At 37.8% G+C, this 15,226-nt stretch overlaps 1 protein-coding gene across 1 annotated transcript; it reads left to right on the top strand.

Annotated features, from left to right (window-relative positions):
- The first annotated feature begins 3,760 nt into the window (after positions 1-3,760).
- Positions 3,761-5,684, top strand: LOC133391653 (tigger transposable element-derived protein 1-like). Its single transcript, XM_061647218.1, has one exon. It carries the CDS (start codon positions 3,983-3,985, stop codon positions 4,895-4,897), a length of 915 nt encoding a protein of 304 aa, XP_061503202.1. The 5' UTR covers positions 3,761-3,982; the 3' UTR covers positions 4,898-5,684.
- The last annotated feature ends 9,542 nt before the right edge of the window (positions 5,685-15,226 follow it).

Genomic DNA, 15,226 nt, shown 5'->3' with positions numbered 1-15,226 from the left:
CGGGGAGGAACACTCGCTGCACTAGTGCGAGCGAGACACCGATACCCGCATGCTGCTGCGAGAAAACCAAACTGAGCGCGCAGGCTGAAAGTGAACGCACACATTCACACATGTGGCATCGTGTGTGTTGCTACGGATGTAGCAATCCGTTTATTTTGATTAGCTTGGTAGACGTTTTTAGAACAAGCTTTAATCTTTTTTAGCTTAATATTTGCTACTAACCGCGTTTCGCGATGGAGCCCTGTTCGTCGATCAGCTGTGCTACTTGACCCTATTTGACGTGATCCCGAATTGGCCCTAATTACGGAGATCTGGTTGTCGCACAATCTAATCGTGTTGTCTCTCTTTTTGAATCTTGTACGCCATCTGCCGGGTATTTTGGGAATTTGATCGAGTTGTCAAGTCAGCTTAATGTTTGTAAACATTACTGTTCCCTGTCCGATCACACGCGGTCGATATCGTGCCAACAGTGTGAGTGCAAAAACTGTGTAGAAACTAGTGTTGGCCGTTCCGGATCGAACCTAGTAAAAAAGTTCCGTTCTTTTTATTGGCCGTTCCGTTCCGATCCTTTTTGAAAAATCGTTCCGTTCCGTTCCGTTCATTCCGTTCATTCCGTTCCGTTCCGTTCATTCCGTTCATTCCGTTCATTCCGTTCCGTTCATTCCGGTACGTTCCGTTCATTCCTTTCCGTTCCGTTCATTCCGTTTCGTTCCGTTCATTCCGTTCCGTTCCGATCATTCCGTTCCGTTCCTTTCATTGCGTTCATTCCGTTCATACTTTCGTTCGTACTTTACTTCAATATTGTTAGCAAAGTGTGATCGTTCGTCTGTTCTGTTCCGTTCCGTTCTTTTTCGCTTCAATATTGCTAGCAAGCTGCCGTCAATCGCGCGTTCCGTTCTTTAAAAAAACCGGATTGGTCTGGCTTTTGCTCGTTGCATGGAATATGACTGTTAACTCTCTCGCACATTGTGTGTGTTGTTTGCGCTCTCTCACTTGCTCGCATGAAGTAAACGACAACAAAATTTGTAGAATTGATTGTAATGGTAAATTTTTTTATCTGTCATTTTATGTGTGTTTAATTTTGCTAGTTTTGATTGTACTTATTTTTATTACAATATTTGTAGATTGTAGAATTACTCGCATTGCAGAACGGATTGGAAGAGATGTGAAATAAAATAGGAAAGGAAGTATTTATAAAAAAAATCGTTTTGGTGCCGTACTGTTTATAAAATGTGTTTAAAATAATACTGGGTAATGAAGGCATACTTGATACGGTCCTTGCCTCTGAAATACGTTCGGCTATTGGTGCAAACTAAAGACGTCTCGGATTTTAACAAAGGCATTGGAGATTATCAATTTTGACGAAGTCAAAACAACAAAATTCGGAAAACTGTATATCCCTAGTGTCCTGTGATATGATTAACAGCTCACTGGATAAACCAGTCATCTAGGTTTGGTAGCAGATTTAGGATTAGAATGAAAAAATGATATTTTATATCATATTTATCCTTATCGAAATGTTGCTTAGCTCGCTCGACAAGGTTATGAAAATGTTGCATGTTGTTATTATTCTATGTTTATGGTTGTTATGGTTAAATTGTGACGCTGTAAAAGTAAGTGAAGCCTAACAAAATTTGGTTAAAATTTTCTTGACAATAGGCTCGTTATGTACTCATTGTTGAATACCTTGCTGCACAGTATACAAATGTAGTAATGAAAGAAAAAGCTCGCCTTAAATTGTTCTTAACGTGTTCATCGCTAGGTTAGTGTCCTAGGACATAAGCGAGGCATCATGCCGCTTGCACTTTTCTTTCGAAACTAATGGGACACCAGATTGTGCCGCCTTTATATAGTCCAAAATTTTGCCCGATAACAAACTAACCCATCTCTTTGCATCCACTTCCCGTTTCCCGGTTGTTCCCAAAGCGTATCGCGCTCCCGGTGGTTGCGCGTGTAGACACCTGTTTTCTCTGCGGACCGCTCGAACCTGAAAAGAATTCCGAGAATTGGGATCGATCGATGCTTGATTTTGGGCGGTACCAATGTTGCGCGAATGGTTTTACCACGAAAATATCGCGTCAACTGGGGGGTGTGGTTGGCAATTGTGGGTGATTGCGCAGCTTGCGCCGATTTTACGTGCGATAGCCGTATTTTGCATGCTTGGTTTTTTCTTTTTTTCATTTCAAAAACCCATGCACTTTGTTCAAGTTTGGTTGCAGTGCAAAGCACACATTTTAGTATATATAGAGAACACTCTCAGAAGAAATCAATCAGAAGTAAACAGCAACTCTTCAAGTACACATGTCCGTCTGCTATTTGGAAGATTCCAGTGATTTTGATAAGTGAATCTAGTACAATTGTGTATCCTCAAGTACACAAGTTCGTCTGATTTTTGGAATATTCTAGTGATTGTGATAAGTGAATCTAGTACAATTGTGTATATTTAGTACCTGCTTTCGTGTTGGATCAATTATTAATTGCCGGTAAGTTTTTTTTCTTTTTCAAAAAATTTAAAAAGTGGAAAATTCATAACAGACAACATTAACTCTGTTAAATCGAACATATGTAATATCAAAGCATTAATATTCAATATGTTTTCTTAATTGACGATCTAGGTTGGAATTCGCAAGATCATCATTTTCTCCAGTTGGAAATTATTACTAGATCAAGCCAAATTCTGTTCCACCGAACAAAATACAAATTGGTAAGTGCAATTTTTTTATGTTTACATCAATTATAATTATAAACATAATTTTGAAAGCAATACAAGAATTAAGATAACGTCGTTATTGATATAAATTATTCGTTTTACTCTATTAATAAATTGATTGTAAGCTGACTTTTACTATCGTGCATAAGTGATGCATTTGAACGATTGTTATTATTATTTTTACAAAATATGATTGTCCTTTCCTTTCTTTGTATTTCAATGATTATTGCATTTCAAGAATGTCTCAAAAACAAAACATACTCTCTATTTTCCATGTTTTTTGGTCATGTATTGAAAAATTCACGGATTAAGTAAATAACGATATGCAAAGTGTCTTTAAAGTTCTGGAAAGTTGTGTTATTCTTCTTCAGCAAACTAACACCTTTGGCTCAGAACAAAATATTTTGCAATATAATGGCGAATCTCTTTTATAATTCATTGAATAAAATTTTGTATTTTTTTTTACTTAAGAGGCTTGGAGTAAATTACAATTTAAATAACGTAGTACAAATCTTATATCCTAAAAGCTAAGTTCCCTATTCAACTGTTTTGTAGTTAGAAAATTGCATCGAATTTCTACAGATTTACTATAAACTTGCAGTAATACTCAGTAAAGCAGCATGCATGTGGTTTGTTAAAAGAAGATTCAATATACACTACATGCTGCAGTATAACAAGGAGCTAAGTGAAAGAGCAACTAGCTCGTTTGATGAATACCTACAAATTGTTTTAATGATATGTGATGGTGTGCTATAGTTTTTCATACGCTAGTGTAGAGACACAACCTACTTCATAACACACATCTGATAAAAATCATATGGCACCGCAGACTTTGTAGTAAATGAAAAGAATGTATTATTTCATTAGTAATTGCATTACAGTCTTTCCCCGAGTTACGCGTCACTCGAGTTACGCGAATTCGAGTTACGCGAGTTTTGAAATTTTGACAGTTCGCTGAGTTTATGATGCACACTTTAATTGTCAAATCAAACTTCACTTGTCATTTGCAAAATTTCATATCGTCATTTCACTCCATTCAAAACAAATCAGAATCATTTTCAGCGAGTAAAGATCTCGTCTATTCGAAAAAATACCGTACAAAGAAAGAAAAATGTGATAACTTTTGCTGAGAAGCTCGAGATAGTGAAGTTATTCGAAAGTGGGAAAGGTTTCACTGCCATCGCCCGTGCTACAAATCGTCCCGAGTCGACTATAAGGACCATTGTGAAAACAAAGGAGCGTTTCCTGGAATCCGTGAAAAGCAATGCGCTGATGCAGGGTACAATCGTAACGCCGTATCGTGATGAAACGATATTGAAAATGGAGAGTTTATTGTTAATTTGGATAGAGGATCTAACAGCTAAAAAAATTCCCTTATGTTTAAAAAGTATAAAAGAGAAGGCTGTATCGTTATATCACGATATTAAACGTAAATCCAATAAGGAGAATATTGAAGAACAATCATTCAAAGCAAGCAATGGGTGGTTTTCACGCTTTAAAAAACGAACCAATTTACGAAACGTAAAAATTCATGGAGAAGCGTCTAGTGCTGATGATGACGCCGCTAGCTATTTTCCTGATGTTTTTGCCAGAATTGTTGAAGAAAATTCTTATATTCCAGAACAAATTTTTAACGTGGACGAGACAGCGCTTTTCTGGAAAAAAATGCCCACCCGAAGCTATATTTCTAAAGAAATGGATACAATGCCAGATTATAAGGTAGCTAAAGATAGAATAACTATAATGATTGGTGGTAATTTAGCAGGTGATTTAAAGTTAAAGCCACTAGCCGTTTATCTGTCGCAAAGGCCACGAGCTTTTAAAAGCATGAATATTAACAATCTGCCGGTCTATTGGAAATCTAATACAAAAGGATGGGTTACACGCTGTATTTTCGTTGAATGGTTCAATGAATGTTTTGTGCCAGAAGTGAAACAGTACTGCGAAAAAAAGGAAATATCATTTAAAGTGCTATTGTTGCTTGACAATGCTCCTGGCCATCCGATTGAACTAAACAACATGCATCCAAATGTAGAAATTTTATGTTTGCCTCCGAGAACAACGTCATTGTTGCAGCCAATGGATCAAGGTGTTGTAGCTGCTTTAAAATCCCATTACCTTCGACATACGTTCGAACAAGCATTAAAACCCGTAGAAACTGGGTCTAAGACGCTTAGTCAGTTTTAGAAAGCTTTTAACATTTTGAATGCGATAAATAATGTTGCAGCATCTTGGAAAGAAGTGAAACAAGCGACAATGCAAGCGGCATGGAAAAAGATTTACCCTCATTTTTTTGCTAGCAATGAACCACCAGACAGTAGTCAGGAACCTATATCAACTGTGTTAAGTGAATGTGTTTCCTTGGCACACTTTCTTGAAATAGAAGTTAACTATGAGGAAATGGAGGAGCTCGTTAATTGTGCGGGAGAGCCTTTATCTAATGAAGAGCTTATTAAAATGCAATCCCTAGAAATACTCGAAGAGTACTTAGAGGACGATAGTGAGGGCATGGAAGAGGAAAACAAATGTTTCTCAACAAAAGGTTTAGCTGAAGCATTCAGCAATTTGGAATTGGCATTAACAACCATCGAAGCGATGGACAGTGATGAGGAAAGATTTGCAAGAGTGAGCAACAGTGTACGCGAAAATATGAAAATTTATCTACAAATTTGGGAAGACAAAAAAAATCTACAAAACAATTAACGATGGACAACTTTCTTATTACTTTGTAAATAAAAAAATATGAATAATGAATTTGTGATCGAATAAAATTCGAATGTGATCGAATAAAATGGACTAAATAAATTGGAGGAGTTAAATTTGTGTGTCATTTTTCATGTTTTTTTAACGGTGATATTAAATATTCGATCTCTTAATACTAGGTATAAACCATGTGTCAAGCAGAACTCGACTTACGCGAAAATCCGAGTTACGCGAATGTCTCCGGAACGCATTATTCGCGTAACTCGGGGAAAGACTGTATTTCTCTTGCTTCTAAATTATTTTTAAATCCGTTACGATATACGATCTATATACGTTCTATTTTTGTTAAAATAGTTTGTTTACATTGATGAGCTTTTTTTCTAAATTTACATACTATTCTTATGGCAAAATATTTAACTTTTGAATGGCAACATTTTGAATACATATATTTAAATTATATTAAAAGTACGAGCTCAGGCAGGCTAATTCAAAAGAAAAAATTTGACATTTTTGATTTAAGTTTTTTAACTACCAACCAACATTTTTATTACGGTTGTATTAGCTATCTTTTAACAACTTATGATAGTTTCGTTAAGGGTTGTAAAGACATTTTTTTGTAATATTTCTTTATACTAATTTTAAAATATAAGTTCTGTTAATCATTTTTGTATTGTGTTGATCTTCTTTAGAAATATTGCCAGATTTATTTTAATTGTTGGAATTAGCATTAATATGGATTTTGGTTGCTTTTTTATATGTAAAAATGTTTTCACTGTCCAACCCTTCAAGAACAGTTCGTGAAATAGAAATTATGGAATTATAATAACAATTTTATAAATGATCGAATTAAGCAACCATAAAAATCTAAATATTTTTTTTAAATCTTTTTAGTGGCATCTTTAACTTTACACTAACGATGACGGACTCAAGCAAGCAAAGTCAGTCGTCCATATGGGATCATTTTACACAAAAAGATTCAAAGGCGAGATGTCGATACTGCCTTAAAGATTTTGCGTACGGTAGTGGGTCTACGGCAAATTTAAAAAGGCGCATAGATAGGATACATCCCACTGTTCCTTTTGGATGGAAAAAACCAAAAAATAAGGAACAAACCTCTTCTAAGGTACAACCTCAGGCGAAAATTACAGCTTCATGAAATGTAGCAAGTAGCAGTGTTAGTACAAATAGCATTTCTAAAGATACGAATATTGAAACATTTATGTTGCGTCCAATCTCAGCTACTCTTAAAAGGCAGAAAGATTTGCAAATTACTCTCTTCGCATGCAAAGGATATCACGCTTTTTCCATAGTAGAAGAGGAAGAATTTATAAATTTACTAAAAATGCTTAATCCAAACTACCAGTTGCCAAGCAGAAAAACTGTATCGAATTCATTGTTACCTGCGATGTATCAAAGTACATTGCAAAATGTTCACGAAAAGTTACGCCAAGCTAGGTCAGTTACATTAACTACGGATGGATGGACTAATTTAAATTATGTTAGTTTTTTTGCAATAACTGCCCATTTTATTGATGAAAACGGACGGTTGTGTTCCTATCTACTGGAGTGTTCAGAATTACCAACTAACCATACAGGAAAAATATAGCAGACTGGATCAAAAAAGTAATAGCTAAATTCGAGATAACTCATAAGATTAATGCAATAGTTACAGATAACGCAGCCAATGTTAAATTGGCAATTGAAATACTGGAAACCGTTAATATTCCTTGCTTTGCAAATTTATTAAACTTAGTTGTTCAAAACTCTATTAAAAAAGTATAGCAGAAACAATAGAAAAAGTTAAAACTATTGTCCAACATTTCACAAAAAGTTCAGCTGCATCACAGAAACTAGAAGACATGCAGAAAACTCTAGGATTTCCCATTCAAAAATTGAAGCAAGACGTTAAAACACGTTGGAACTCAACATTTGAAATGCTTCGCAGAATATTAGAAACAAAAGAACCATTGCTGTCATGTATTGGAATGCTGCAATTTGAATCTAAACTATCAGATCGAGATTGGAAAATAATTGAACAGGCAGAATTGTTAGATTATTTTTATTCCGCTACTAACAATGTAAGTGCAGAAAAATCGGCGACATTATCGAAAACAGTAGTTTTGTCTAAGATTTTGCTACGACATGTTGAAAAGATAAAAGAAAAAACAGGAATTTTGACGGAAATTCAAGATTTGGCCCGACATCTTAAAACAAATATTATAGAAAAACTACAACCTATTCTAAAAATTGATTTGGCAGCCAAAGCAGTTTTGCTTGATCCCAGGTACAAAGAACAGGGATTTATGAATGACACGAAGTTATATTCAGAAACGTATGAAAAGGTAGTTTTGGATGTTTTAAGCCTGCAAGAAAATAACGCTGAGATTGACATAGAAAATGTAGAAACAATCGAGGACGAATCAGAGGAAAGGTTATGGGGAGATTATGAACAGGAAACACGAAAAAGGCAAACGAATACAATGCCAAGAAATTTAGCAGTAAGTGAAATAGACAGTTATTTAAAAGAGCCTTACATAGAAAGGCGCCGAGATCCTATCATGTGGTGGAAAGAACACAAACTACACTTCCCAAATTTATTCAAAATCATGGAAACTGTATTAAATGTACCAGCAAGCTCAGTTCCGTGTGAAAGAATATTTTCGAAGACTGGAGAAATTTGCACGGAAAAACGTAATAGGTTGTTGCCAAAGAAAATTGAGGAGCTGATATTTGTAGGGCATAATTATAACAAGTTAAAAGAAAATTGAATCAGGGAAAACAGAAAAGATGCTGTGTATATGAAATTTATTCAGTTGTAAAATAAGAATAATATTGAAAAACTAAATGTTAACTGTGTGAAATAAATGGGGAAAAACACACATGAAATAAATTGCTGGGTAATACTAATACATCTAAATCAAAACTAAAATTGTTTTACTAGCTCAACTGATGATTGCTACCACTAAAATTGAAGTTGAAAACTCACAACCACCACAGCAGCAGTATGAAATGACACAGCAGCAGTGTGCGTTTTGTTGACATCCGCTAAATTTGATTTTAAGCATTTATAATACATTTTTTGGTGTATATTTCATTTTTTCAACACTTTATTCAACAAGTGAATGATAAAAAATAATCTCTGAGCTGTTAATTGGCAATTTTTTTACGCTAAACAATGTCAAAGCGAAATGTTGCCAGCAACATTCATCGACCACCTCAGCGATATCCCAACCAGCATTATCGCGCGATTTTTATGTGTATCTATCATTTTTCTCATTCTAACATTCAGAAAATTTTTCACTCTGTCTTGCTCTTCTGGGTGTTGGTCACTTTTTGCTCGCAACTTGGCTGTGTTTCACCAACCATCCTCATGTTGCATATGGTTCTTCTCTTTCCATCGTTCGAGAGAAACTCTTGTGTCTCGCTTTTCTGGGACTTGTCCAATTTCGCTTGCTACACCAAGCGTTCACGCAAGCGATCTTCTCTCGTCCGCTCTTTGTATCATCTTGCAGGTACTCCCCGATATACGCTATTAATGCGGACCGGAGGCAATAGCGTATCTCGAATATTAGCAAACGTCGAGTTTTCAGTCAAATTATAGCTAATTTTCGTATAATTTTGCTTGAAGTGGTAGGATTTACCACTTAATTAGTTATTTGATCTGATTCAACTGAAGATTACAATTGTACACCTTTTGAAATGGCTTTTAATATTCGATCAAAAGGGAATTTATTTTGAATTTGATATTCGATGTGTCAAATTAGTACAATTTGCTCAAAAAACTTTAAAATTTAGAAAAAAAGCTTATAGCGAAATCGCGTATATCGAGTATGGCGTATATCGGGGAATACCTGTATAGCCACCAGAGGAAGGCGCTGCAGTGCCAAAAACAAAAGGACAGGAAAGGCAGGAACGATCATTCAACGCGTTAGCGCCGGACGAAGGAGAAGCGGCAGGAAGGCAGGAACGATCCTCCAACGTGCTCGCGCTCCAACGTGCTCGCGAAGGCAGGAACGCGCCTGGTAGAGGAGAGGCGGCAGGAAGGTAGGGACGATCATCCAGCACGCTAGCGCAGCACCTGGGAACAGCGAGGGGGAGGCAAGCAGGAATAATTTTTAACGCGTACACACCATTCGACGAAGACAACGCTGGATGAAAGGAAGAACGAGGAGAGAAGGCAGGCAAGACGGGTACGTGTGTATTCCGCACCGGTTTTCGGCAGTGTGAATTGTGTGAGTATGTAAATTTGTATGTGCGAGTAAGAAGGTAAAATAAAGAGCGTAAGCATGTACGAAATCGACAAATGAGAGAAAGAGCTTTGTAGGGAGAATGAAGAGAATGAAAGAAATTGAGAAGGGATGTAGCATACATAAACCAAATGTATGATACACGCTGTCGCACGATTTCAAAAACCTTCTCTATAGTTCTGCTATCGAGAACGATTTGACCGCGCTATAGAGAACACTTTTTCTATACAAAAAAAAACCGCTTGCAACGTGACAATTGGTTGGTTGGGATGTTGCCGAGCAACAATGTTGCGCGCAACAAGATTAGACCGCTGCCTGTGCATCGCACACTTTTGTATGGGATTTGACAGATAACGTCGGACGTGCAACATCGTCGTACAGAGTGGCCAGATTATGTTTGCGGTTTTCGGTAGGCGCATCAAAATTTGATCGGTAGTTTTCGGTATTAGTTAAAGATTTTTTCGGTAGTTTTCGGTCGGCTTTGAAGTGTTGAGCGGGGAAGGGGGGGGGGGGGTTGTCGGAGATGGAAGATGATCTGTCCCATGAAGAGCAGCACGAGAAAATAACATCTTTCATTTATTTAAAGGACATAGTTTAGATTTGGTTCATAGCGATCACATGAGGCCTTTCTGAAGTGTCGATCTGAAAATTGTACTAGGGAATTTAACCCAACAAATGATTGGGACGCTCTAGCAGCAATTGAACGCGACATCGAACATGAAAAATATATGGGATTTATGAAGTGCAGACACGGGCCTTAGTTGTCTCTGTTGAACTTCTGGTTCTGATTGCTAGTGATTTCCATATAGAGATTAATACATTAAGTGATTTGGGAAGTGGTTACATGACTTTTTGGTCAGTATTAAGAAAAAATCTGTGATTTTCGGTAGGATAAATGAAAAATCGGTAGTTTTAGGGGGCTCATCTGTTAATCGGTAGGCATATCAAAAATCGGTATTTCTGGTCACTCTGTCGTCGTATGACGGGACCATTTTTTTATTTCGTCGGATCGTCGCATCCGATGTTATCGCGACCTAGTATTACAGAAATTAAATACTTTTGTTATACGCATGGAAACGGACGACCCAGCCCGTAAAGTCTTTTTAGGCCGTCCACAAGGACAGAGGAGGCGTGGTAGGCCCAAATTGAGGTGGCAAGATGGCGTGGAGGCGTCCGCCTTTAAGGCCGGGATAACGGACTGGCAGACGAAGGCGCGAGACCGTGAGCGGTTTCGGACACTCCTGAGGCAGGCCAAGACCGCAAAGCGGTGGTAGCGCCGGATAAGTAAGTAAGTAAATACTTTTGTGAAACCCATGAAGGCAGACAATTAATAATGATAAATAATAATAAATAAGAACAACAATCAGGCTTATTCTTTTCTTGCAATCGAGACGTCTCGACGTCGAGATGAATCTTCTTCTTCTTCTTTTTGGCTCAACAATCGTTGTCTGTCAAAGCCTGCCTGTACCAATACTTTGGGCTTGGCTTTCAGTGACTTATTTATCCCCCCATAGCAGGATAGTCAGTCCTACGTATGGCGGCACGGTCCATTTGGGGCTTGAACCCATGGCGGGTATGTTGTTAAGTCATACGAGTCGACGACTGTACTATGAGACCGGCTTAAATATATATTGATGAATATCGAGATGAAGATTGCTTAAAAAAATGGTTTACTTTGAAACTAAACCATCCCGCCACTAACAGCGGTTTCGAAGTTGCCATAGAAATGTGTCAAATACAGGCGACCCCCGAGTTACGACTGTATTTGGGACCGAAAAAAGAACTCAAAGCAAGGCGTAAGTCGAAATCGTCGTAAGTCGAGAACAACTCGTTTATAACCACAGGTTGTGAGTCGAAAGCTTAATTCAAATATTCCGTTAAGTTTTATGAATTGCCCATACAGTTACACGATTATACTTCACTATTTCAGACAACAAAAAGCTATATTTTGTAGCATATTTTATAGTTCAATGTATATTATATTTCGTTCAATATAATTAGTGTAAGTAGAGGAAATATAAATGTTAAGAGCAGTATTATTTATCATCTGCTTTATTTTTTGACGATGAAATTTTCTAAAGACAATGCATTCTTTAATGCATTTTTCTTTTCGTTGTAAATTGCCTTATAATACGCAAACTCATCATTTACACGGCTTTTGAATGCTGCAAAATGCTGTTCATCGCTTTCCTGTGCTTCGATTTCTGATAAAGCAATGCTCAGATGCTCAAATGCTTTAGCTAATTTGGCTGCTGAAAAATCTCTCTTATGCGCGTTAGGCACCTCACAACTTACAGTAGCAACCTCATCATCAGAACTGTTGTTTTGTTCCTCAATAGATTGCATTTCCAACAACTCGTTATTTGATAACGGCTCATTTTGATAAATAATAAGCTCATTGATGTCATCAATGTTTGCCTCAATATTTAAATGCAACAGTAGGGATGCACACTGTTGTCTTATTTGTAGCACGTCATCTACGCTATTTTCTTCTATAAAATCTTAATTTTCCTCTAGAAATACATTTTTCCAACATCCACTCAATGTTACTTGCGTTACCTCATTCCAAGCCGCTGAAATGTTGTTGATAGCGTCATAAACATTGTATTTTTTTCCAGAACTCGAACAATGTCTCATGATTTGTTTCTATGCCCTCAATTGCCTTTGAAAATGTTCGACGTAGGTAGTACGATTTGAAAGTCCATGGGCACCCTGGTCCATGGGCTGCAACAGTGCAGTCGTTCTGGGAGGGAAAAACACCACCTCTACGTTAGGATAAATTTCATTTAAATCGACAGGATGTCCTGGGGCATTATCCAACAAAAGCAGAACTTTGAAAGGAATTTTAAGTTTTTCTAAATATGCTTTTACTTCTAGAATAAAATTTTCTTTAAACCATTCCAAGAAAATTACTCTGGTCACCCATGCTTTCTTGTTTGCTTTCCATATCACTGAAAGCGTCTGCGTGTCAATATTCTTAAATGCTCTTGGCTTCAGTGAGTGATACACAGCAAGTGGTTTAAGCTTGCAGTTTCCAGATAAATTACCTCCTAACATTATGGTAACCCGTTCCTTAGCTATTTTGAAGCCTGGCATTGATTCAACTTCCTTGGAAATGAAGCTACGGGATGGCATTTTTTTCCAAAACAACGCCGTCTCATCGACGTTAAATATCTGCTCAGCAAGATACCCTTTCGTGTTTAAAATATCGGCCAACTGCTTTGGAAATGATATCGCTGCAATTTCATCTGCACTGGATGCTTCACCGGTGATCTTAATATTATGCAGATTTGAACGTTTTTTGAAACGATTAAACCAACCAGCACTAGATTTAAAATCTTCTAGAACCTCTATTTCTGACTTATATCGTAAATCTTCGTACAATGATTTGGCTTTTTCTTGGATATTTCTAGTGCTTAATGGAATTCTTTTATCCGTGATATCGTCTATCCAAATGATTAGTAGTCTTTCCATTTCGGATAATGTACCTAGCCTTTTTTGGGTAACAATCGTTACTTGTAACGATATATTACCTTTAGTACAATCTTTGATGCGATCTTTGTTTTTTACGATTGTTTTAATCGTCGATACCGGCCGTTTTTTTGTCTGGCAATTGAAGCAAAATCTTTCCCACTTTCATACATACGTATTATCTCCAGCTTGTCCACAAAACTGATGGTACTTCTTTGCTTTGTTTTGTTCTGTGCTATTATCTTTTTTAAACCTTTCTCCATTTTTTACTCCTTTTAATGATCTATAAATAATATCAACACAATGCAAAATACGGCAGTGTAAGTACGGTTGAAGAAAAAGTCTCCAGTGAAGAAAAATACTCACTGCTTGAGTTTAAGTTCACTCTTCAATACCAAACATATGTGAATAACAACTGCAAGCCACGAGAGTTGAAGCGCACTAATTCAAATGCTAGGTCAGTGCGCATTCATACAAGAAAATGTAGATGCATTCACACCAATGCACGGGAACATGTGTTGGAGTTGAAAAAAAAACCATCGATCTCCAACACAGGCTAAATTGCATTGTCTGCGCCCCACGGCAGACCGTATTGTCTACACGCCAGCGCCGACAGTATTGTTCGCACGCCAGCACAGACAATAGTGATGGGTAAACTCGACAAATCGCAACATCGAAGTGGCTCCGGAAGGTATGTGAAAGGAGTGTGGTATGTGGTATGGTATGTGAATACTCAGTGCTCCAAACCGTGTGCTAAACCATTTGGAGCCGCCGGGATCATTTAGCTCCGGGTGGAATCGTGGTGGAATTACTGATAATCAGAAACCTTTCGGCGCTGTGGGTACGAAATCGAGAGCCCATCACTAGTAGCCAGGATTGTTTTCTACCTGATTCAACACATACATACATGTTGTAGCATACACGGTTTTCGCGCAAAACGTCGATGATGATCACGAGACACACCAAACCGACAACCAAGAGAACATTCCCAACAAAAAAGAATAGAGGGACAAAGAATCCCAGCAAGCAATGTCTACGTTATTGCGGCTGCTTTGAGCGACTTCCCCATAGATGCAACTCACGGACGGTCTCCAATGAGGGCCCGCCTTGCGCGCTACCGGCAGCCATCTGCATTATTGTTCAATTATCATTCTCTCTCATCCATTTCATCAGTCTATCTCGTTTCCCCATAGAAGACGTTTGAATAAAACCGTTGGACAGCGGTTGCGGTGTCAAATGAATGAAAATGTTTCTTCAACTTTCGATCGGTTTTTGTGAATTGAAAGTATTACGATGATAATAGAGTGTTTTAACAAGGCAGCTCTGTATATATTGAGCATGAAAGTGTATTTAATTGGCATGTATTGGGCGTCCTAAATACAAGAAGAAGAAGGGGATATGAATGTTCATACAAATAAAACCCTGTATAAAAGAAACCGTGCAAATTTTCTTATTTCATCAAAACCACTCGTAATTGGATTCGGCCTTTGCTTTATGTCGTCATCGGGGAAGCCGAAGAATCCTGTGCCATTTCAGCATAGTTTGCTTCCACCGGTTCGATTCTAACGCCTGGAGCAGCACACACATCCCCATTCCCGACTAAACGTAGCGTAGGCGGTGGTGGTGGTTTGGTTTGCAATTTGTCTGCCTAGAGCTACCACCTGGCTTGTTAACATTTGATGGTTCGTAATAAGATGTAGCTCCAGTAAGGAGCATTCCATTGGTTCCTGTGACCCATCATCACAACCCAGATGGCTGAATGGTCCTTTTTTTACTTTTCGGAGGGCGTTTTACTTGTGAATGCTTAGAGTTTCAAATCGTCATTCAATCCGCCACTGAGGAAGGGAAAGAGATTTGTGTAATAGAGAAATTAGTCTGAACTAGCCAAAAACCTTTTTCATAGGAAGGGGTAGGGGAAACATCCATCACGCATCTGCTCTCACGCATTGCCTACACGCTTGGCGTAATGTGTAGTCCCCGAAAAATCCTTACTCGGCTGCAGCATAATTTCGTCAATACGAGGGCACATTCCGTCTTACATCGACGCAGCGCTGGATCACCATCGTCTGCTGCAACGTCATCACGGATGCATTGG

Source organism: Anopheles gambiae, chromosome 2 (genome assembly GCF_943734735.2).
Source record: "Anopheles gambiae chromosome 2, idAnoGambNW_F1_1, whole genome shotgun sequence".
Lineage (NCBI taxonomy): Eukaryota > Metazoa > Arthropoda > Insecta > Diptera > Culicidae > Anopheles > Anopheles gambiae.
This window is presented reverse-complemented; position numbering and strand designations above follow the sequence as displayed.